This window comes from Amblyomma americanum, chromosome 1, assembly GCF_052857255.1.
Source record: "Amblyomma americanum isolate KBUSLIRL-KWMA chromosome 1, ASM5285725v1, whole genome shotgun sequence".
Lineage (NCBI taxonomy): Eukaryota > Metazoa > Arthropoda > Arachnida > Ixodida > Ixodidae > Amblyomma > Amblyomma americanum.
This window is the reverse complement of record NC_135497.1, coordinates 87411646-87433407: the sequence shown is the minus strand read 5'-3', so window position 1 is coordinate 87433407 and position 21762 is coordinate 87411646. Positions and strand designations below refer to the sequence as shown.

Below are 21762 nucleotides of genomic sequence, written 5' to 3'. Positions count from 1 at the left end.
ACAACAGTTTCTGCAAAATATGGTCACGAATAACTGGAAATATATTGCAAGAAGGGACATGAAAATTTTTACAAAGAATTTCCGCTTACTGTGGAGTGTCTCCAGTTGTTTTTGCCGATTTCTTAAGTTCACTATTTTTTCTAATCTTGCCAAAAACACTTTCCTTGCACAAGTCTGCAAACTTCTGATATGAATAACTAAAATATCTTGCAAGGTCATGCCACAAAATTTGTAGGGCATGGGGAATACGTTATTCATTAGTGGCTCAAGCCTAGCAATAGCGGTGGCGTGGGGCCGCTCGGGCCAGTAATCACGGCCGAGAAATTCAAAAATGGAATGGAATCAGTTTTAGAATTATGTTATATCAACCCGGGACAGTATAATACAGAATAGGTGGGTCACGATGCTCGACGGATAAACAAAAACACCACTGGCAAAGGCAGCGGCGAGGAGTCCACTCCCTAAATTCCCGAAGACAATAGTTAGCAGCCTAGCCGCTGTGCTAGCTGGGCGGAGGAAAACATGGATTTGCAGTAGAGGCCACATATACGCAGTTCGTTTGAAACTAGCCACAGCGTCCAAGGTCGAGGGCCGCGGCAGCTCAAGCTGACAAGAAGGAAAGCAAAGCCGAAGCTAGGAAAGATTGAACTAGCGATGACTTGGGCGGAGAGAAACGATATAATCAAATCTTCGCGCCGCGGCGTCAAGCTGTAACGAACAAAAATTCAACGGCCCAATGGTCTTGAACATCCCGCTCATAGTACATCATAGGACATGTCGCACTATGAGTGGGATAGCTGGGCCTTTGTTCGCATACAACGGTGCGCCAGGCAAGAAAACGCACGCACTTACATCATGCCGCAACATGAGCTATAGAGCAATCCGTGGGTAATCACTCCAAAGTGGCAAGAGCCAGCGCAAATCCATGGTAATGGACATGTATGGCGGGAAACGCTCAACACGCACTTCACGGTCGCTGTCCGCGTCAGTGGATTCTTCAGACAAGTAGATGAACTCCAGCTCGGACATGTAAGGCCGGAAATGCTCAATGCGCTTTTCACCGTCGCCGTCCGTGTCCCTGGATTCGTCAGACACGTAGATTACCTCCGCCTTGTCCATTCTGCTCGATTAACCCACAGGCTTCAAGCTGATCAACGCTTGCTCTGCGCCTTTGATTTCATTGGTCAGCACTTTTGACTTTCGGTGACGTTTCGCATTTGACTTTGCGCACAAGAGAGCAAAACGATTCGAGTCAACGGCGACTGGCGCAGACCGCTAGAAGCGCTGCAGTCAAATGTCTCTCATGCAGCACATAGCAAAGAGAGCAGAGATTAATGCAAGCACGCATTTTCTGCTCGTATCTTGCGCCAAACAATTACAAATTTCCATTGCATCAATTTAAAGCCGGAAAGGTAAGATGCCAGGAAGGGGCTCTTCTACTAGACATATTTTACGCTAACTCTGCTAGACGGATTAAGCATTAGCCTGCCCTGTTGTGTTCAATATATTTAAAAGTATCTTTATAGAGCAAACTTTATGGAGGAACATAAAACATATAATTCACCGCAGCATAGATGCTTATAATAACTATATATAAGAACAGTAAAAAACAAACGAAAAACCGAAACAAAGTCACCCAAGCGAGCAGCTTTTTATGTCCTGCAGAGGTAGCGCATGTTTCGGACTCCGAATATTGCATATATCTCCTGAAAACAAAAAGAGCGATGAAGTGCATCACACCGAACAATGAATGTGAGTGGAATGCGAAGTAGCAACAGCTGACTAATTCTAAACACCAGCAGTAAAAAGTCGCGAAAAATATCAAATGAAACCGAAACTTTACAACTTCTTGGCTTTGCGCTAGGCCAGCTACCTCCACGGTGTTACATTCGGCAGCCGCCCGTCTGTAGTAGCGGCGTCGTCGCATGGCTCACCTGCTGGAAACCAACATTAAGCTTCTTCGGGAGGGTTCCGAACCACGCGATAAAAATCGCTCCGACGTTCCCGACCCGAGTACATCAACGAGCGTCGCCCGGAGTCCACGGAGAGCCCGCCGCAGTGATCAAACGGCAGCTAATCCCAAATGCCTGTGACTAAGCTGAGGGAACTAATGCGGCCTGGTTCCCGGTAGAAGACGGTCAACGTGGGAAAATGGCGGTGGATTAGCAGGCATCGTCTGCCAGCCTTCATCGCCAAGAACGAAGTGGCCCTTCGGACTACTGGACTCGACCGTGCGATCTTGTCCAGCGCGTCGGCTGACATCTAAAGAACAGGTGTCAGCCCCACGTGGGAACTTTCGGCTGGCCACAAAACTTTCACCCTCCACAGTCGGCGTGGACCTGAGGGCATCCTCCTCTCTCCCTGGCTCGACACGTGACGAGGGCATGTCCCTATGCGCGGTGGTGCATGTTTGTGTGCGATAATGCAAGTTTTAGGCCACTCCCACCCTGGCAGAGACGTCCTCAACCTGGGGAATCTAGGCACGGAGAACTGTTTAAAAACTGGACAGCGAGTGCAGTGAATTATGCTCCATCATGCTCCTTCTGGATGCTCCATTTAGGGATCATCCTCGATGCTCCTTAAGCCTCCTTTTGCATCCTCCATTGTGGTCATTAATCTGGTAAATATGTGAATAAACCCTCTCGTAATCTTCCTCCCATCGCCCAACTCGTTTAACTCGTCTGCAGTCCTGTCCTGGTCGTGGCGGAGTTCGGAGCAGGCGTCGTTCCATGACCCGTGGTTCCATCGAGAGCGGCTCCGAGCCCCACATCCAACAACGGCCAGCTGGACGTACCTAGCTGGCAGCGGCCTCGAGGTGAGCGAGACGTCGGCGTCTCGTAGGCTGGGGATATCGCTGACAGGGGCAGGCCCAGCTGCACGTCAGGTGGCATTTGCTGTGTCGTGGCTCAACACAACAGCATAGAGAAAGGGACTGCTAAAGCGTTAGAGTAGACCACGGTGGAGTAGACACCCCCATAGGACACAGCAGCCTGATTGACTGTAGCGCACAAGCGGCTGTAAGAGAAACTGGTTTCGGTTTCTTTTATGTATGACAATACTGCGGCGGCAGGGGTGCACATGCCGGTGCCCGACGGCATTAGATGCACCGAGTGGCGATTTACTTCAAGCACCACATGGGAATTAAGCATCGACAAGCAGGAGGCGAACAGAAGTGTGGAAAGATCGGACCCCGGTGCCAGCGGCGGCGGGCGGCCCACAGGGGGTGTAACTTGCGGCGCTCTGCCGCAAACGTGCCGAGCACAATCTGGTGTCCGGCAGCTGCCACGTGGTCACTCCACAGGTGCTCCCCTTCTTTGTGTAATTAATGTATATTGTATCATACCCTTCACTATTTCTAAACACGTAGTACTAGTGCTCTTTAAATGCATCAATAAAGTTTTCTTGGGCTGCTACTGAAGTGTTACTGCAGTTTTCCTTTTCCGCATGCCTACACAACTTCTTCAAAGAAGCAGCAGGCAAATTTTGGAGGTACATAAACAGTAACAAATATACAAGTATTCTGTTAATAGCTGACAGTTGAACAGTCACAGATGTCAAAGAATTTGCTTGTGAATTTAAAAATATGTCCAATGTGCATATCCAGGAAAATATAATTGCTTCGTTACTGACCTGGTAGGGTTTTCTTCTTTTATGCCAGAAGTCATGTGCCAGGTAGGTATTTTTAACTTGCTGCTTCCCCTTGACACGAAAAAAGCCGGCGGCCTTATGAAAACATTCCTGACGTTTACAGAATGGCACTACTTGTTTGTCATTTATGGCACTTCGCTTACACAATGTTCTCTTTCATCACTCTAGAGGACTGCTTGCATCATGCCTTATATTCAGCTCAACTGATCACTCGTGTTTCCAACTACCGCCCGATTTCTTTGACCTCAATAAGCTGCAAAGCATTAAGACCAGATAATCTGCCGGAACTTCACCATATTACTGGAAGAAAGCAAACTGTTATCAGAGGCCCAGAATGGGTTTCGGCAGGGTTTGTCAACTGAAACACAGCTGCATACCACATGTCATGACTTTTCACCAACAATAACACAAAAAAAAACATTTTATTGGACTATGCCATAGGTTTTGACAGAGTGCCTCATATTAAATTATTACAGAAACATCACACCATTGGAATAAACAGTGGAGTAATCTATTGTAGGATGGCCTGCTTAGAAAACCTCTATCGGGATGTTCAATTTGACGAGTACTGCTCATAGAGATTGCAGGGTACATCGCGGGTACCACAAAGTTCAATTTAGGGGTCAACTTTATTCCTTATTTATGTTATTGATATTGAAAATATCACAGATACTGATATTAAGATAAAGTTTTTCACAGATGACTGCGAAAAAGGTGTAGAAGTTTCTAGTGGATGCAAGAAATGGAACACGTTCCAATACGCTGATAAGTGCTTAGTGTTTCTGCATGTGCAAGAACAAACATTTTGCAACATTTTTGTTCTATAGATTACACTGTAATTACGGAACAGAAGGCTCTTAAATATCTCAGGGTTGCTATTACAGACACTGAGTTGGCACGACCATATTAACGTCTACATCGAAGCTTTGAAAGCTCTATAGCTTACTCGAAGAAAGTTTTGACAATCTAGAAAGATAAACAGTTAGATTTGTTTAACAGGTAAAAATGAACTTGTTCCCAATGAGTAACAAATGATAGAATTAACAGTCACAACCTATTTGCCCTTCATGCCTTGAGTACAGACTCACATTTTGATACCAGGAAAATGATCTGAGAATATGGAACAGTAAACAATACTTTTAAATGCAAATTTTTTTCTGAATACTATAAGTGAGTGGAATGCATTACCAAAGCACATTGCTGATATTTCCATTGCTTGTGGCATATTTGAAGCGTGTGAAGCTGTTCTTATAGGTATATTTGTTTCCATTGTAGCTGCTGCAGTGGCTCAGTGGTTATGGCGCTTGGCTGCTGACCCGAAAGACGTGGGTTCGATCCTGGCCATGGCGGTTGAATTTCGATGGAGGAGAAATTCTATACTCCCGTGTACTGTGCGATGTCAGTGCACGTTAAAGAACACCAGGTTGTCGAAATTTCCGGAGCCCTTCACTCCGGCGCCCCTCATAGTCAGAGTCACTTTGGGATGTTAAACTCCCCACAAACCAAACTGTTTCCATTGTAGCTGTTGATACCTTGATTTTACTATTTTCTTATTGTTGCTGTTTATATGTTATTTATGTACCACAATTTTTTTCTTTGTTCTCAAGAAATCTCAAGAAAGAAGCAGCAAACGTCTGTCAAAGGAGATCCTCCATTCATTGGCAGCTACCCACTGTCATAAAGTTGCTGTCAGTAGCTTTCTACCTGCTAGCCACCTGCGATAAGTTGCCAGCTGGGTCAAGGTAGCTGACAGCAATGTCATGGCAATAGGCAGCCACCACTGGTTGGAGGGTCTCCTCTGAGGGACATTTGCCACTTTGTTCAAGAGCTATATATGTCTGCAGACCTTTGCAAGTTTCTTGCCATCCTGTTGAAATCAGAAATATCTGGAAATGATTGTCTGAAAAATCTCAGGAAATGTCAGGACAATCTGTTGGATTTGGCCTTAATGACATTTTCCTTGAAATCAAGGCTCCCAACTTTACTGTAGCCAGTCGGAATAAACGAAGATTTTTCCTGGTTCTGCAACGTGTTTTGAGCTCACAGAAAAACCGCGGGCAACAACTAAGGAAGTACTTATCAACCTGAATCAAGTGCTGCCATTTTGGGCACATTTTTCTCTTGCACCTCATAACTATTTATATTCGGTAAATAGTTTACTTTCTGTTTGCCAACAGATCCTGCTGAGCAACCAGTTTCGCACAACAGTTGTATGAAAGTCATAAAGAGAAATTCGCATCATCGGTGCTTCATTTGCAAAGAGTAACACAGCAGTATAAAAATGCACACGATTTTTTCACTATGTAGCTGACAAAATTGCTAGTAATATCACGAGTTCAGAACATGGTGACCACAGCACATAGCATTAAAACACGCTAAGCATGCACCCACAGCCAACTACAACTGATAAAACACTGGTAAACACGGCCACCAAGGGATGTTAACAGAATGCACCACAGCAGCGTGGGAGTAAGTTCCAGAGCTAGTGGCGGCACTGGCAGTTGAGTGAACTAAAGCAGCAAAAAAAAATTAATCCAGGGCACTGGTGCAGTTACTCATAAGCAGGTCACTCTCTATAAAGCTGGTAGTGTTCTGGATAGTATCAACAAAACCTTTGACAAGGCAGTAACAGCAGAAGTCAACTGGGCAAGATACTTTCCCATGAACAAGTCACTGGAGCGCATGGCACTGTTATTACACATTTGTTATTATTAGAACTATGGTAACATTTAGTAGGTTGTAGAAAACTAACCTGGGCGTAGAGAAGGTGTAATCACGTGACCAAAATGCTGTGCCCCGGACGTCTTGCAGAGGCCGCTTAAGTATCCGCCCCTCAGATAATATGCCCCCAGTGGGTCCTTGTTGCCAGATTAGATTCACAGCTGCTGCCAGACCTGGGTGCCAGTGTGGAAATGCAGGGAAGTGATGAAACAGGAACACCAGACTATCATCAACATCCCAGTCGAAGCTTGCCGAGATAGGTACTGGCACACTCCGTAGAGCAGGGCACACTCCGGGGGTCACAACGTTCATGGGAGCTGCCAGGAGGGACACCAGCAGGACCTAGACATAGAACGGGTGTGATAGCATGGTTGTAAGAACGCTATGACCCATCATCATCATCATCATCAACCTGACTGCACCCACTGCAGGGCAAAGGCCTCTCCCATGTCTGTCCAATTAACCCACATAGCTATGATTTGCTTGAGCACAAGTTGTCACAGCTATGAAGTGGCCTGCACTCATCGCAGAAGAGATAAAAAGCAGCCTCAGAAAAACTTGCCAGGATAGCATATGAAAAGATGGGAACACGAAGCAGTACCCCATCATTCTGTCATATGTTGACACCAGGCTTAGTCCTGTTCCAGATGGATGAGAAACTCTGGCATGTCCAGTTCCAGCTAGGTGATGCAGAAATTTAAAATTGCAATTTGAGGTATACTCTAGTGCTATCACTTATTCAGGACAAAGAAAAGCCTGGATTCATTGTTATCCATTACGCTTCCACTGCACTCAGGTAGTCCACGATGGCTGCAGTCCCTGCAAGGCCCCACTGTGTGTTATGTTGGGTTTTATGGCACATAAGCAACTAACACTATCATTTGCAGACACAAGGTTAAACATGTCTGCTTTTTTGGAAAAGAAATAATTCTGTGAAAGGTTAATGCTTGTTCAGCAGCTTTGCTTCTCACAAGAACAAACACGAGAACAGTCAATGAGCGCATTTTTGCGGAGGAGCAATGTATGGTAGAAAGGAATGTCCCAAAATCGTGAGACATGATGCTTCTTTAGTTTCTCGAGAGCTTTATGCACGACAATAAAATGATTTATCCTGACCACTTCTCTGCTCAGTTCAGATATATGTTTCCTTTGTTTTATGCGAATAAACCTGTGTGTAAAGTGAGTGCCCAATGCAAAAATTACGTTGTGTTGAAAAAATCTTGGTGTGTGCGTGATTTCTGTTCTCCAAAAATGGGCTTAACCCAGGTGCAGTTTATTATTCCATGCAACCTACCACTTACCTCTCAGTTCACACTGTACAAACTTCAGGCAGTCTTTAAACTAGAGCATATTTCCCTTCTTAATGTTCCCTCTGATAGCTGTGTGGCATTTGAATCCACTCTCTCACTGCTACAGATTTTGACAAGACTCAGAATCGAGCATAAATTTATGTCCTTGCATTGTGGTTGTACTGCGTACGATGTCTCCAAGTAATGGTGTGATTGTATTTCCTGAGTAAACTGATGCGAGTACGCTTAGGGAGTCAGAGCAAATATTACTGTTTTCGATATTCTCATTTATTGTTTTTCTCAAAAGACAACTGCGTATAAGAAAACCGAACACCTGGTAGAATGTCATGTAAAACCATTTGAACAGCATGCAGATATGGAAGCACAAGCATATGAAGGGATTCAAGTCAAAATATGCAGGCACGGCACCTGGCTGAGAGGCGCCCGACAACTTGGTCCCATTATATACATCCTATTAAAAATTGCAACCTACAGATATAATTTGTCAGACCAAAATTGGTTCCTGTTTCCATAGCAAAATACCGCGTGGATTCCTGAAGCCAATCAGACGCGAGTTCTGGCAGAATTTCAGCCTGTAAGTTCTCCTGGCTGCCAGCAGAACACACTCTGTCAAAAAAAAACAATTTACTGGACAATTAGGATACTTAATAATGCAAATTTTTGGCACAGCTGTTGAGGCAATTTCATATCGCAATAGATTGAGGTAAAGAATTTGAGAAAGGCATGTATGTAGATAGTTAAAGACCACTCTTTTCTCTCCCAAACATACTCGCTCTTCTACAAGCACTTCTCTCCCAGTCTTTGGCAGTCATGATGGAAGCCTTGGGAACTGAGAAGTGGCAGGAGATGTGTTTGAGGTGTTGGACCAAGGTCTGATTCTGACGTTTGCATGTCTTTTGGGAGAGTGTCACAGCAGTGAGAGGAGTTACAAGGCACAGGAACTGAATGATTTTGTACATGACTAGCACGAAGTTCTTGTTTGACTTTTTGTCTACACTGAGTCCCCCACTACTAACATGTGTTATTAATGTGATGTGCAGAAAATCCACGACATCTTTGGTGAATGCTACAGAGCCATCACTAGCGAGCCACTGTCATACTTTGCAGCACACAGTTCACCAACTTCATCTGATGTGATAAAAAATTCCGTGGGTACCGCAGACATAGGCCGTCCGGTATATGCATAAGCCATCGGAGCTGCATGAACGGGATTCACGGAGATACGAATCTCCCACACACTGCGTTTTGAAGTGAGACGTGGGCTGGCTTTGAGACACAATTGTTATCGTTGCTCTGGACAGGTACGAATTGGAAAATGTGCACTGCTTAATTGTCTGTTCGGTAGCGATTCCATGTGGTTTGAGACCACAGCCACCACACACTGAACCCACACTGTTGTCTCTCAGCTGCTGCTGGAAAGTCTTCATGGCACACACACTTTTTACGAACCTTAATGGCTCTGCATTTCGGCCTCGGCCGCACGAACGGCCAGCTCTTCTCGGCGGCGGTGCTGAGCTTCTGCTTCTGCGGCGGGCTGCCCTCGGTCCTCTCGGCAGCTGGGCCAAGCTTCCACTGAGGCGGGCTCTCCCGAGTCCTCTCGGCACTGCCGCTACGGTTCTTCAGCGGCAGACTCCTCGCGATCGTGGTGCCGGTGGCGCTGAGCCTCTGCACGGGCGGCGCGCACCGCTGGATCCTGGCGCCGGAGGCGCTGTGCCTCTGTGCGGGCGGTGCGTTCAGCAGCCGCGCCAAACGGAGCACTTGTACCGGCTGCATCGTACATTGTGTAGCAGGAATTGCCTCGCACGATCTCCCCCGAGGAGCATGCGAACTGCTTTATCATCGTCGTTCGCGCTGCCCCGGCGTTCAACCCACGGAATGGGCCTTTAACCGCTGCGCTGTAAAAAAAAAAAAAGGACAGTTGAGTACGTGCTTTGCAAGATGCGGTGGCTTCATACCGCTGCAGAATCAGAGAACTGTCGAAACAGGCAGCAAAGCCAACCAGTGATGGCGTCAAAGGGAAGCGAGAGGTAGCTCCCCCACATAAAAAATATCACTTGCTTAAGGCTCTCACGAGGACGTTACATGGTAATGCTGCCTTTATAAAGAGACCTCCCCGGTGCCCAACTCCTGCGCGCGTTATGCATTTCCCGTTCTATTTCGGTGTTTCTTTTTTATTTGTTCACTTCTTGCTTCCCCAGCCATAATTTTATTTTCATCCATGCAAAAAATCTATCTGAAAACTCCACATCTCAATTCTTGGCCGATCCCATGTGTGGGCATGTGCCATTGTATGAGGATAACAACTACGACCTCCCCGGTCAGTACGCAGTACGGCTGTTGCCGCAGCAGTTTGTTAATTTTAGTTATTTGAGTGTGAGCAGCAGTGCGACAGACTTCATATGCCTACCCGAAATTTAACTTGCCACCTATGTATGAAGATCTCTGCTACTACTGGAGCCACCAGCAGTGGTTCAGTCCCCACAGTGAACGCAGCTTCCAGCCTCAAATCAGGCATGATAACCGTCATGTTAAACGAAGCTTACGCCACGAAGTGCAATCTGGACAGTCCCGTCACACCAAAAGGCAAAAACTGTGCTAAACAACTACCTTCGGAAATTACTTGCTAAACACTTCGAGGACCGACGGTCGACCGAATACGAAAAGCAACAAAAGCACGAGAGCGGCGAACTTCGGCGGAAAGAGAATACATTTCCCGTTCCAGTGACTTTGGAGACGCTTGCTCTGCTGCTCCACCTATCGGTCACACTTCGAGTTAGAGTGAAAAGAATATCAATTAAGCCTGCTAATAATGCGTTGAAACTGTTTAGTAAAGGTAGATTCTGTATTTTTAGTTATTTTTTTTTTGGTAAGTGATTTTGGTAACCAGCGCCGATGCTTGTGTTGACGGCTTCCATCTTGAATACCCCTACCTTAATCGGCTACCTTAATTGCGCGCTCTTACGTATGCTTATAGTCATGGAGGAAGTTTTTCTTCCTCCATGCTTATAGTGAACTAGAATACCTATAGTATAGTATTCTAGTTCACTATACGCATGCTCCTGCGCTGCCTATCGCTCCGCTGGAGACATGGAGGATTCCCAGCGGGCGTAAGTAGCGTAAGCTTCGCTCCGTAAAAACGCTGGCCAGCCCAGCGACATGCGCATGCGAAGTGGCGTCTGCGCTCGTCCGCTTCTTTCCGCTGGCCGTAAAAAACGCTCAGCTAGAACGAGGCACCGCTGGCGTGGTAACGGCAACAGGTGTCATACCTTGAACGGACAAGAGGGAGTTTGTGCCAACGAAGCGATGCTAGCGTGGTAGAAGCCAAGACCGAAGGATGTAGAGAGTTGACCCAAATATTGTCCAAGTGCACGCCCGCGATAGTAGTAGTAGTAAGTGTTTATTGATAAAAATAATAAAAACGGAAGTTAAAAGAGCTTTGCTAACCCCGGCATCTGCCATCACTTTGGCGGCGGCACCTGAGCTGGGGCAGCGGAAATAAAGGAAAACAGGCAGTATGAAGAAGAGAAATGAAAGAGGTGAGGGGACAGCAAGAAAGGACATAGGGAGTGGTCATATATACACTATTTACAAAGAGTAGAAATAAAGTTGTCCAGGTTGTGCGCGTGTACAGTCAAGGAGGAAAAAAAGTAAAAATAAAAACACGCGCACAACACTTTGCACACAACAGCTGGGGTGGGGAGCGCAGCTGTTAATCGTCCAAGATAGTGCACGCGGAACGTTCGGTCACTGCGCGTCCCTACCTGGCGCAAAACAGACGGGACGTCAAGCCCGTCTGTTCGAGAAATGCACAGAGGTTCACCATGGTTCGCTCACGGGTGCGCGCACTGCCCTGCGGCCACAATAGCGTCTTGAGCGAGTCTGGGAGTATGCCCAGCGCCCTGTAGGCCGCGAGCATATCACGACGAGCGTCAGCGAACGCGGCACAGCGAAGGAGCAGGTGCTCCAGTGTCTCCACTGCACTGCATCCATCACACACATCACTCGTCGCGAGTCCGTGACGCACCCGTCGTTCCCCTGGCCACACGCAGCCGATGCGCGCGCGGGGGATCATCGCACGTTGTGACCGCAAAAGAGGGGGCAGCCGTTGATGCTGGCGATGCGCTCACCTCCGGCGATGCGTGGGTCGGGGTGCTGTCTTCGGAGATGTTCGTGAATGACCGCGCGCAAGTCCTCCAGCGCAAGGGGGAGATCACTTGGCGGTAGCTGGTGTGCGGCGGTCGCGAGTTCGTCGGCCTCCTCGTTGCCAGCGATGCCGCAGTAGCCGGGCACCCACTGTACAAGCATAACGCATCCTTTCTGCGCTAAGCACTCGATGCTTGCGCAAATGTCGCGCACTAGTGGGGTACCACGGCCGTTGCACTGCAGGCGGGTGAGGGCGGTGCGGGAGTCGCACAGCAGAGCACTCCTGGGTGTCGGAGGGTCGATGGAGAGCAGCAGGTTCCGCATCAGCTCCGCCGTGGTGGAGGAGCCCAGGAAGGTGGTGGGTGTCTGACTGTGCAGCCGCAGGGCGGGTATGGTAGCCGCCGCTGCGAGGGAGCGGCTGTCGCGAACCACTGAGCCGTCGGTGTACACGAGGAGACGGTCGACCTGAAGCTCCCCGTGTATGACGGCTCTGGTCAGCTGCTGCACAGCGCACAGGGGTGTGCTGCGCTTTCCCGCGATGCCGACGATTCCTCGCTGTATCTCCGAGGCAGCAGCCCAGGGCGGGCATGGGCCGGGGGGGGGGGGGGGGGGGGGGGGACGGCTTCTGTTAGGCGCTCGTATTCCTGAAGCGCCGCACCCATTCGTGAGCGTGGGTGCGTGCACATCCGCTGCAGTAGCGAGCCGCCGGCCGGTGCGCGATGTAGCCGGTCGACGTGGTGCAGCGCCCTGCGCGCTGCTTGGAGCTGGAGCGGCCACGCTCCTCTTTCGGCCAGTGTTGCGGAGCACTGGGAGTTTTTTGGCAGGCCGAGGCACACGCGCAGGGACTTTCGGTGCTGGAGCTCCAGTTTCCTCCAGCACGGTTTGCGCACCGAGACGAGCGGTAACGCGTAGAGTGCCGCCCCCAATTCTGCGGCGTTGAACATGCAGTCGCAGCGCGGCTTGCTGGGAGATGCCGTAGCTGGCCTCGAGCGGTGAGTTGCACGGCAGCGGTGATCCTCTTCATCTGCAAACAGGCCTTGGTCGCCGCGGGACGGAATGAAAGGCGCCAGTCGATGTCCAGGCCAAGGTACCGCACCAATTTACGCCAAAGAATCGGAGTCCCTCCCGTCCAGTGGCGCAAGGCGCGCGCGAGAGCGCGAAACGCAAGCCATGGCTACCGATTTGTCCGCGCTCAGCGACAGACCTAGGCCGTGCAAGCAGGCGTCAATTGCTGTCAGCGCTCACTGAAGGCACCCTAGCACTCCCGCACACGGAGCGCCTCGCCCGGTGGCCCCCGGCACCACAGAGCAATGTCGTCCGCGTATATGGACATGTACACATGGTGTCGGCCGCTAGTGGGTAGGCAGGCCGGCACCACCGACATGGCCACATTAAACAGAAACGGGGATAAGACAGAGCCCTGCAGCACGCCCAGTTCCACCGGACGAGGCTCGGAGAACTTGCCCCCTACTCGTACGCGCATGGTGCGCTCGCTCAGGAAGCCGCGAACATATTGCAAAAGGCGCCCGCTCACACCGGCTCCCTCAAGCACCGCAAGAATTGGTGCGCGGTGGACGTCAAAAGCGCTCGAGACGTCCAGTAGCAGCAGCAGCGCTACTTGTCCTGCTGCCCTGGCGTGCTCCAGCGCCGTGACAACGTCCGAAATCGAATCAGCCGTGCACCGCATCCCACGGAAACCCGTCTGCCGCTCGTCAAACAAATCAGCCTCCGCAGCTCGCTCGTTCAAACGCTGCAACGCCATATGCTCCATGAGCTTACCCGCCGCCGATGTTAGTGTCACTTGTCGGTCTCCGCTCAGCTCCGTAGGTGGGCGCCCTGGCTTTCGGATAGGACAGACGACCGCGGTGCACCAGTCCTCCGGTAGCTCCCCGCGTTCCCACACCAGGTTGATCTGGTGCAGGATGATCTGTCGTTGCTCCGCATCCAGGTTTCGCAGCTTCTGGTAGGTCACCCCGTCCGGTCCGGGCGCCGATCGGAGGCGGCAGCGCTGCAGCGCGTTGTTCAGTTCCGCCGCGGTGAAAGGCGCGTCACAGGGACCTTCCGAAGTGACGGGAGAGGGAGTGGCACCGCTTCTGGGGCTCTCGGGTGCAGCCATGCTAGCTGCACCTGCGGGGCTGGGCGGCGCGAACCGGTCGGCAAACCGCTCAGCGAGTTCTTCGTCGCTGAGCCCGCTGGATATTGCCAGGGCAGCAAGCGGCTGCGGGTTTGCCTGGGGTTCCGTGATGCGCCGCAAGGTGTCAAACAGCCTCCTGGAGCTGGCGTCTTCCTCCATCCTTTGGCATAATGAAGCCCACTGCCGACGGTATAGTTTGTTGGCGTGGCGGCGCGCTGCCGCGTCCAGGCGGTTGTAGACCCGCGATAATGGAGTGTAGGGTTCGGCGCCCTGTCGCATCTTTTCGTGCATGTGTTGCTAACATTCCGCGAGAGGGCAGTGGCCTAGCCTGTGCGTCGCGTTTTGCTTTATTTTGGTGCATACCGTTAGAAGGGGAGGAGCAGGTCGAACACTCATGCCCTTCGGTTGGTCTTCCCGTTCGTTCTTGCGTTTTCCTTTGCCACTCCAGACGGCGGGGCTCTCTGCCGGCCTTGACCTTGCCCCCCCCCACCCCCGACTTCCCAGAATCCCGTCTCCCGGGGGAGCCGCCGCCGGCCATAAAGAAGCGAGGCAGGTCTGGGTCTTACGGACGGGCTGTGTACTAGGCCAGCACGGTAGAAAACGAAGGTGAAAAGGTGTCCGATAGCCCCAGACGTCTAGCGTGCATCCAGTCCACTTGGCGAAGGATTGCGCAACCGCGTAAGGAGGAATTTTGGGGTGAGGGAAAAACCCTGACATCAGTTCTGAGCTTTCCAATTCGTTAAAACTGATGAGCTGCAGTTAGCACAATTTATTTTTACGTGTGGATAGGGGCGCGGGCATTTCGGGTTGGACCCGCGAAGGGAATTTTGTCTTTAGCTACTCCTAGCTCACAGGCGCTCGGCCTGGCCGAGCGCGGAGGTAGCGACCGTTGAGAGGTGGTTCGGCTGTTGGGACGCGGTGTCTTTCGCTTCTGTGCAGGCGGTCGGCTAGGCCGCGGATAGCTGTGGCCGTCTTGTACCCATCTGTAAATAGCCTGTATAAAAGTTCTGCGTTTCTCACTAAATCTCTTCGCCTGCAAGTCATTTCATCGAGAAGCCCTTCAAGCGGTGCACCCAGTTTCCGGAAACCACCGGACCAACATCAACCGGCTACTTTACTTTGAGATTCAACGAAAAGTGTCAAAATGATGGTTTACTCGACTGGCGGTAATAGCGGAGACCCCAGCTCCAATGCCCGCAAAAGTTCGATTGCCACCAAGCTAGTCAGTTATGCAATGCACGCGGCTACAGTAATCGCACGCAATCCACAGGCTGCAGCCAAGTAATTCGCCACATTACTCTCTTGTCATAAATTTTGACATGCCGAGATTTCAGGGCACTAGCTCGAGCTAAAGTGATGGTATTATGGCGATATATACTTATGGTCGTGAAATATTTAGCTGGACGGGATTGCGACGGCTCTGAGCCCACATCGCGACACGTAACTCTAACTCTGGTTTCCTGTCAGTGACACTTAGGAATTGATGGTATCTATCTAAAACAAACCTTGCAGTTATAAAGAGTACATTCTAATACCAATGTGCAAGGGACAAGGCGAGACACAGAGAGGGCTGGCTCAATTTAAAATGGGGCTGAAGTTTGTTGTTCACAAGGAGCTTCCACGAGGTCTAGTCGACAGCCATGGCGTAGATTTTGACTGACTCAAGACTATATAAAGAAGACACAGGTAGCAGCAAAAACGACCACTCACGCTAGATACATCTGCCAGCGTCACTAGTGAACATGTAGGGATATGTATTCGAAGTAGCGGCCTAGTCTTGTGTGTCATCAGTCGCTCACGCAGCCACTCAAATTTCGTCTAAGTCTATGAGATGTTCACTAGCTGCTAGCACTGTCGTGTTACAGCCTCCTCTGCAAATCATTGCCCGAAGGGCTAAAGCTTATGGCGCATGAGGGTTCTAAAAGCACCGTCAGATGTGGCTGTCGACGTTAGTACGGTGAGGAAGACATTCCGGCGTGAATCTCTCCATGAAACATGATCTGTGATGAGTGGTCGTTTCTACCTGCCACAGAAGATAAGTTTTCACGACTTAGCCTACGTGTTTCACCTCCATGAAATATGAAGATGAAGTGTGCTCATTTCACGCAGCACGAACCAACACCACGCACTCGAGTCTTCGAACGGCGCTATGTTCTAGTCATCCTGTGAATGAATGCGGCGGCGGTCTGCATTCGAGCGCCAAAGCACGCAACCTGTGCTTCACGCCTCAGTGACTCCGACCAAAGTTCCTCCCCGCTGCATCCCCGGCCGGCACAAATCGACCACGCCTCAATACGCCCTTCTAACTGCGGACATCGCCAACGTCAACGCTTGTACCCGTGATGAACCCTTCCTGTTGGAACATGGCGCCTGCTCAAGCACAGGGTAAGTCGAAAGTCCTTAATGAACTGGACCCTGGCGTTGTGCGTCTTTATCGGATCTCACAACACTGCCCTCAAGAATTTGAAACTAAACAGCCACGGTCTTCCTGGAGCCGCCCCGTCGCGTTGTGTGCGCAGTTGCTGGGAAGCGAGTGGCTGCTACTTTTTGACGGAGCCCGCCATCTGCAAAACAGCGGCGACAGGCGTTGCACTTCTGGCCGGCAACAAGCAGGACGTTCTGCCGTTCACCCAGGGCCTGCAGTGGAATCGTGGTTTAACGCAAGGCAAAATGTCTGCTCCTGACTACGACGCACAGCAGCCCGGCCAGCACCAGGAGCTGGTCGTTCTTCGAGCGGATGCCGGGCACATCACTATCGCCCGCAACTCGGGCGTTGTGGTGCCCATCACACAAGGTTCGAATCTTCACCAGCCTGAAAAGGACCACGTTGTGCTGCTTGTTTCTCCCCATGCTTACTTCGGACTCCCGCCTACCGCTATTGACGCTATTCTCCGTGCAGTTCATCACCTTGCACCACGACGTGTGGGGGAACTCATGGGAGCAGAAGTTCTCCAACAACTCTTCCGAGACCTCGTCCAGGCAGCGTGCGCTCTCCCCAGAGGCCCTGTCTTCGATGCATGTGGAGCGTTCACGTCGTCCGGCCTCCACGGCGTCGGAGAAGACGAGGAAGAGCTTGTACACCTTCTGCTGGCTCTCGGCTATATAGGACTCTGCCGCCTGACCTGCGATCGAGCCTCCGGCGGTGCGCCTGCTGGGCGTCTACCCTTCGTAGCAGGTGTCCGGCGTTACATGGCCGCCTTGTCAAGACAGTGCCACCGTCGCGACCGAAATTTTTGTGTGGATACAGTGGGCCTTGAGCTGTGGCATGTGCGACGCGGGATCATGTTTGCGATGAACACACAGTGAGGACTACCCTTATTATGCCCCACGCTAATTACCTAACTTTTTTATATAGCGTACATTTTAACGCGTTCTTGCGCCTTCATCGTCTGCACCCATGAAGGGGTGTCTTTGTACCTATAAATTTGGATTTTCATCAGTTATTTTCCAATAGTAACTTTTCAGTAATATATTTCATCTCGCAGCACTCTGGAATACCTCCCTGTGGTAGAACTCTCACGCACGCAGCTATAACGCTGTATGCTTACGCTTACGGATGTCCAACATTCCTGGACAAAAATTTGTACTATTATAAAATTGCAAGGTACTGTTATGAAAATATTGAAGGTATAATGGCCCATTTTTCCGATGTGTAACAAAATTTTTTTTTAAAGTGATTGCATCGCTCGCATCGAGCAGTTAAGACTGATATAAAAAACCCACTGGAAACGCTTCTGACAGCAAAAACGTTAATAGGAAAAAATGCAATACTTTCGACGGGACATCTTCGGATATATTAATTCTGATAGTGAAACCTTGCAATATATGAAAAAATTGAGTTCTCTTTCCCGTTCAAACTCTTTCTCGTTCAAAAATGCTTTTGACCAGTATTGTTGGGTATGATTAAGCGCTGTTCTAGAAATAAAGCGTGCGCCATATCTTAAATGAAGTTTCCAAGTTTCGAAGACGGTCTCCTTTGGCGCAAGCTTCCAGAGCACCAATCGTCATTCTGCGTACGTTGTAGCTGCGGCAAGTTGCCTTTGCTCTACAGTGCTCCATTCTGCACGAAACACAATTAACAGGCAATGTTGACAGGCAAAAGGTTAGTTTAAAAAAAATTCAGCCGCAACAAATCTTCGTTAGACAATTTTCTGGAAACCAGGCAATTAGGGTTTCTGCTCCCATTCTGATATACTTGTTTGCGAACCTGCAGTCATACCTGCCTTCTCTGCATCACTCAGCGGAGAAATTTCTGGGATTCGGTTCTCGTGAAGAAGACGCTGCGCTAGCGAAAGGCGGTTCACACGCGATAAAAATATTCCCTGAAACACAGATAAGCCTTGAGGGCTGTTCGTGCTTTCAGTTAACATGCCGTAGAGCAGACATAGTTCATGGTAGACAGAGGGCACGCAGATGGTTTCTTGATACGCACATAGCGAACAATGGAAGGGAGGGGAAAGCCCCAGGGTGCTTGCCAACGTTTGGACAAGAGGACTTGTCCTCGTCTGGTGAAAGAGTTCATCATTGGGGGGGGGTTCAAATAGACCATTCACTCCGAGTAGGAATGCCCTATTCAAGGCCCGCCAATGATGAGCCCTTTCCCCAGGCGAATGCAAGTCCTCTTGTCCAGACGTTGACAAGCACCCTTGGGCTTTCCCATCCCTTGTTAAGTTTGTGTATCGAGCAGAGAGGTACACATGCAGGGCTCGAAAAACGACCTAGACGCATAGGTGCCTCGTCTGCCAATTTTCACCTCAATTGAGAAACCCACATTTGTGCACTTCAATCCGATTATCACCTCCACAAGCGTGATCTCAAGCCACCAGCGAATAACATATAGCTATCGGCTTCGATTGCCGTTCACTCCCTGTAGAGGCTGCCGGCGGCCACCGTTGCCAGATACTGCTAACATCGAAGTTTTCTGGTTCCATGGCCACGCTGGACCACTCCGAGCTACCAGTGATCGGGCTGCGGCACGAGGAAATGGACCTGCAGGCCCGAGATGCTCGGCCGTCTTGACATCCCCAACAACGCTGTGTGCACGGCTGCCGCCGTAGTACCTCCGAAGTTGCTGCTCCTGCCGCCTGCCAACCCCTTCGCTGCCTGCGGCCGGCTTGGACTTCGATGAACTTCGTTTCGTTGAAGGCAAGTCTTACAGCTATTTCTTCGAACTCTGTGGCATATCTACGGCACTGAATGGTCAAAACGAAACATGGGCCACGATTTTCCCGGTAGCGGACAGACATTTCACTTATGTAAGCATTATCCTCCCCCTGACAAGCACTCACCAAACCCACTTTGCTTTCTTAAATTGCCATGAGGAACTGTGTGACTGTAAATCTAAGCTAGTTAACGGCGGAAAAACAACAGTAAGACAGAAACGGTGACATCCACCACCGTGGTCCCGCTCAAATACCAACATACGACCATACTTCTGTCTCAGTGGCCGTGGACGAGTGCGTTATGCAGATAGACGGAGTCATCACGCGTTATTCTTTGGCTCACCTGCGCCTCTCATATGCTCCATCTCACAAGTCGTTTGTAGCGCAGTGGAGTCCGCGGCGATCTAAGACAATCAGAAGTGCATGCGCTGTAAAACGTGTGCCTCCATACCCCTCATCCGTGACTGATGGTTCCACCCCTCAGAAGCAGAGAACACCAACAGTGGAGGCGCACCACTACGCTGGTGGCCTAATAAGCTGTGCTAATTCATCTAGAAGTCGATGTGTGCTCTGTTTTCGATTCAGACATTTAGTCCAAGTCTCCAGTGGTCTCTGCCACCAGCCTAGCACTCTGCAAACGGCTACGGCTGCCGTTTAGGCCTATAGGATCGGTAAGCCTCTTCTTTCGGCAGGTGGGTAGGGGACTGAAATGCAATGGACGACTTTATAGACGTCTTCAGTACTGCCGCGTTACTTCCATGCCGACGAATACACGTTTATACGTATGCATGCATATAGCCACCGTGGTGGCTTAGTTGTTATGGTGTTCGGCTGCTGACCCGAAGGCACGGTGTAAGATTGCCCGAAGGACACAGGTTCGGTCTCGGCTGCGGCGGTTGCATTTCGATGGAGGCGAAATACTAGAGGCGTGTGTACTGTTCGATGTCAGTGCCGGTGAAGGAACCCCATGTGGTCGAAGTTATTCGGAGCCCTCCGCTGCGGTGTCCCTCATAGCCCGAGTCGCTTTGGGGTGATAAACCCAATGAAACCAAACCAAACCAAACCGGCATGCATGCATGGACACAAAAGCACCGATCCCATTACCATGCTGAAAAAGCTGCCGCTGTTCGGCAATTCCAGTCGTACAGACGCCATAGGCAGAGCCGCAGTCAGCATGAAGAAATCACTGAACGCACATTATAGCACATGCGCTATAACATCCCGAAGCAGAGTGTGCACGCTACGAGAGACGCCGTTGCGGAGGGCTTCGGATAATTTCAACCCCTCGGGCTCTCAAACGCGCACTGCCATTGCACAGCTCAAAGGCAGTTTTGCATTTCGCCTTCATCGAAATGCGCTCGACGCGATTGGGATTCAATCCCGCCACTTTGGGCACAGCAGCTGCTAGCCATATGTAGCCACTGAGCCACGGGGACGGGTTAGACGACGCACTAAAATGAACGCAAACCTTGAGTAATACGTTGCCAGATAATATGAAGGAAGTAAGCGGCCCTGACCGCGCCGAAATGGTACAACTATTTGCTGGATAACCCTTTCGGGCACCACTGACGGATTATTTTGATATACATGTGTGTTCTGTAATCTGTTTCGCCGTGATGCATCTGTCATTTTGAATGCGTTCATCGATATCTTATGCATTTTCATCGGTTGAGACGCTTGATGGTCTACCTGAAAGTGGCAGGACCTGGATACTGCAGTCACCTCGCCAAAACGTCTCATGTCATGGAAACGCATTATTGCGATTCATTGCATTGTCTCCATAAACTGGCAACATCTTCCAGCGAGGCCCGCCGCGGTGGCTGAGTGGTTATGGTGCTCGGCTGCTGACCCGAAAGACGCGACTTCGATCCCGGTCGCGGCGGTCGAATTTCGATGGAGGCGAAATTCTAGAGGCCCGTGTACTGTGCGATGACAGTGCACATTAAAGAAACCCAGGTGGTCGAAATTTCCGGAGCCTTTCAGTACGGCGTCTCTTATAGTCTGAGTCACTTTGGAACGTTAAACATCATAAAGCCAAAACACATTTTCCAGCGAATTGACGTTGCTGAGTTATCGACGAACTTTTAGAGGAAGTCTATAGGTGTCGATAGGCGTAGTAGGGTGTCATGTTGATCATGCACGGCGGTTTACATGAAACAACCGGAAACAAAAGTTTGATATGAGTTAGGGTATAAAGGACCAATGATTCTACATAGAAAACTTCACTTCCCTAGTGCTTACCTTTACCGAGCTACAGCGCATTGGGCGTTGCGTTTTGACCGATCTTTGCACACAATTTCTTACAAGCTGTCAAAATAATTCTAAGCTGTAATACTAAAGCACGACAATTTATAGAGTCGACACTCTAGGGATCATGGAATACTACTACTACTACTACTACTACTACTACTAATAATAATAATAATAATAATAATAATAATAATAATAATAATTGGTTTTGGGGGAAGGAAGTGGCGCAGTATCTGTCTAATATATCGTTGGACACCTGAACCGCGCCGTAAGGGAAGGGATAAAGGAGGGAGTGAAAGAAGAAAGGAAGAGAGAGGTGCCGTAGTGGAGGGCTCCGGAATAATTTCGGCCACCTGGGGATCTTTAACGTGCACTGACATCGCACCATCGCACA

The 21762-nt window shown here is 49.9% G+C and overlaps 2 protein-coding genes across 9 annotated transcripts in view; one reads left to right on the top strand and one right to left on the bottom strand.

Moving 5' to 3' along the window:
- LOC144113171 (uncharacterized) overlaps positions 1–21762 on the bottom strand; it is a 74591-nt gene that overhangs the window by 17093 nt on the left and 35736 nt on the right. For 7 of the 8 annotated variants that reach the window (XM_077646105.1, XM_077646107.1, XM_077646109.1 and 4 more), the window contains exons 1-3: positions 10287–10417; positions 9129–9574; positions 6401–6711 (exon numbers count right to left, since the gene is read on the bottom strand). In XM_077646105.1, the coding sequence (XP_077502231.1) occupies positions 6401–6711; positions 9129–9452 (635 nt within the window). In that variant the 5' untranslated portion in view covers positions 9453–9574; positions 10287–10417. Of the gene's footprint in view, positions 1–6400; positions 6712–9128; positions 9575–10286; positions 10418–21762 lie in introns of those variants that run through there. The other variant, XM_077646110.1, reaches the window with a different exon arrangement.
- On the top strand, positions 16368–17345 carry LOC144133677 (uncharacterized). Its single transcript, XM_077666830.1, has 2 exons — positions 16368–16750; positions 16856–17345. The coding sequence occupies exons 1-2, from the start codon at positions 16627–16629 to the stop codon at positions 17260–17262; spliced, it is 531 nt and encodes a 176-aa protein (XP_077522956.1). The 5' UTR covers positions 16368–16626; the 3' UTR covers positions 17263–17345.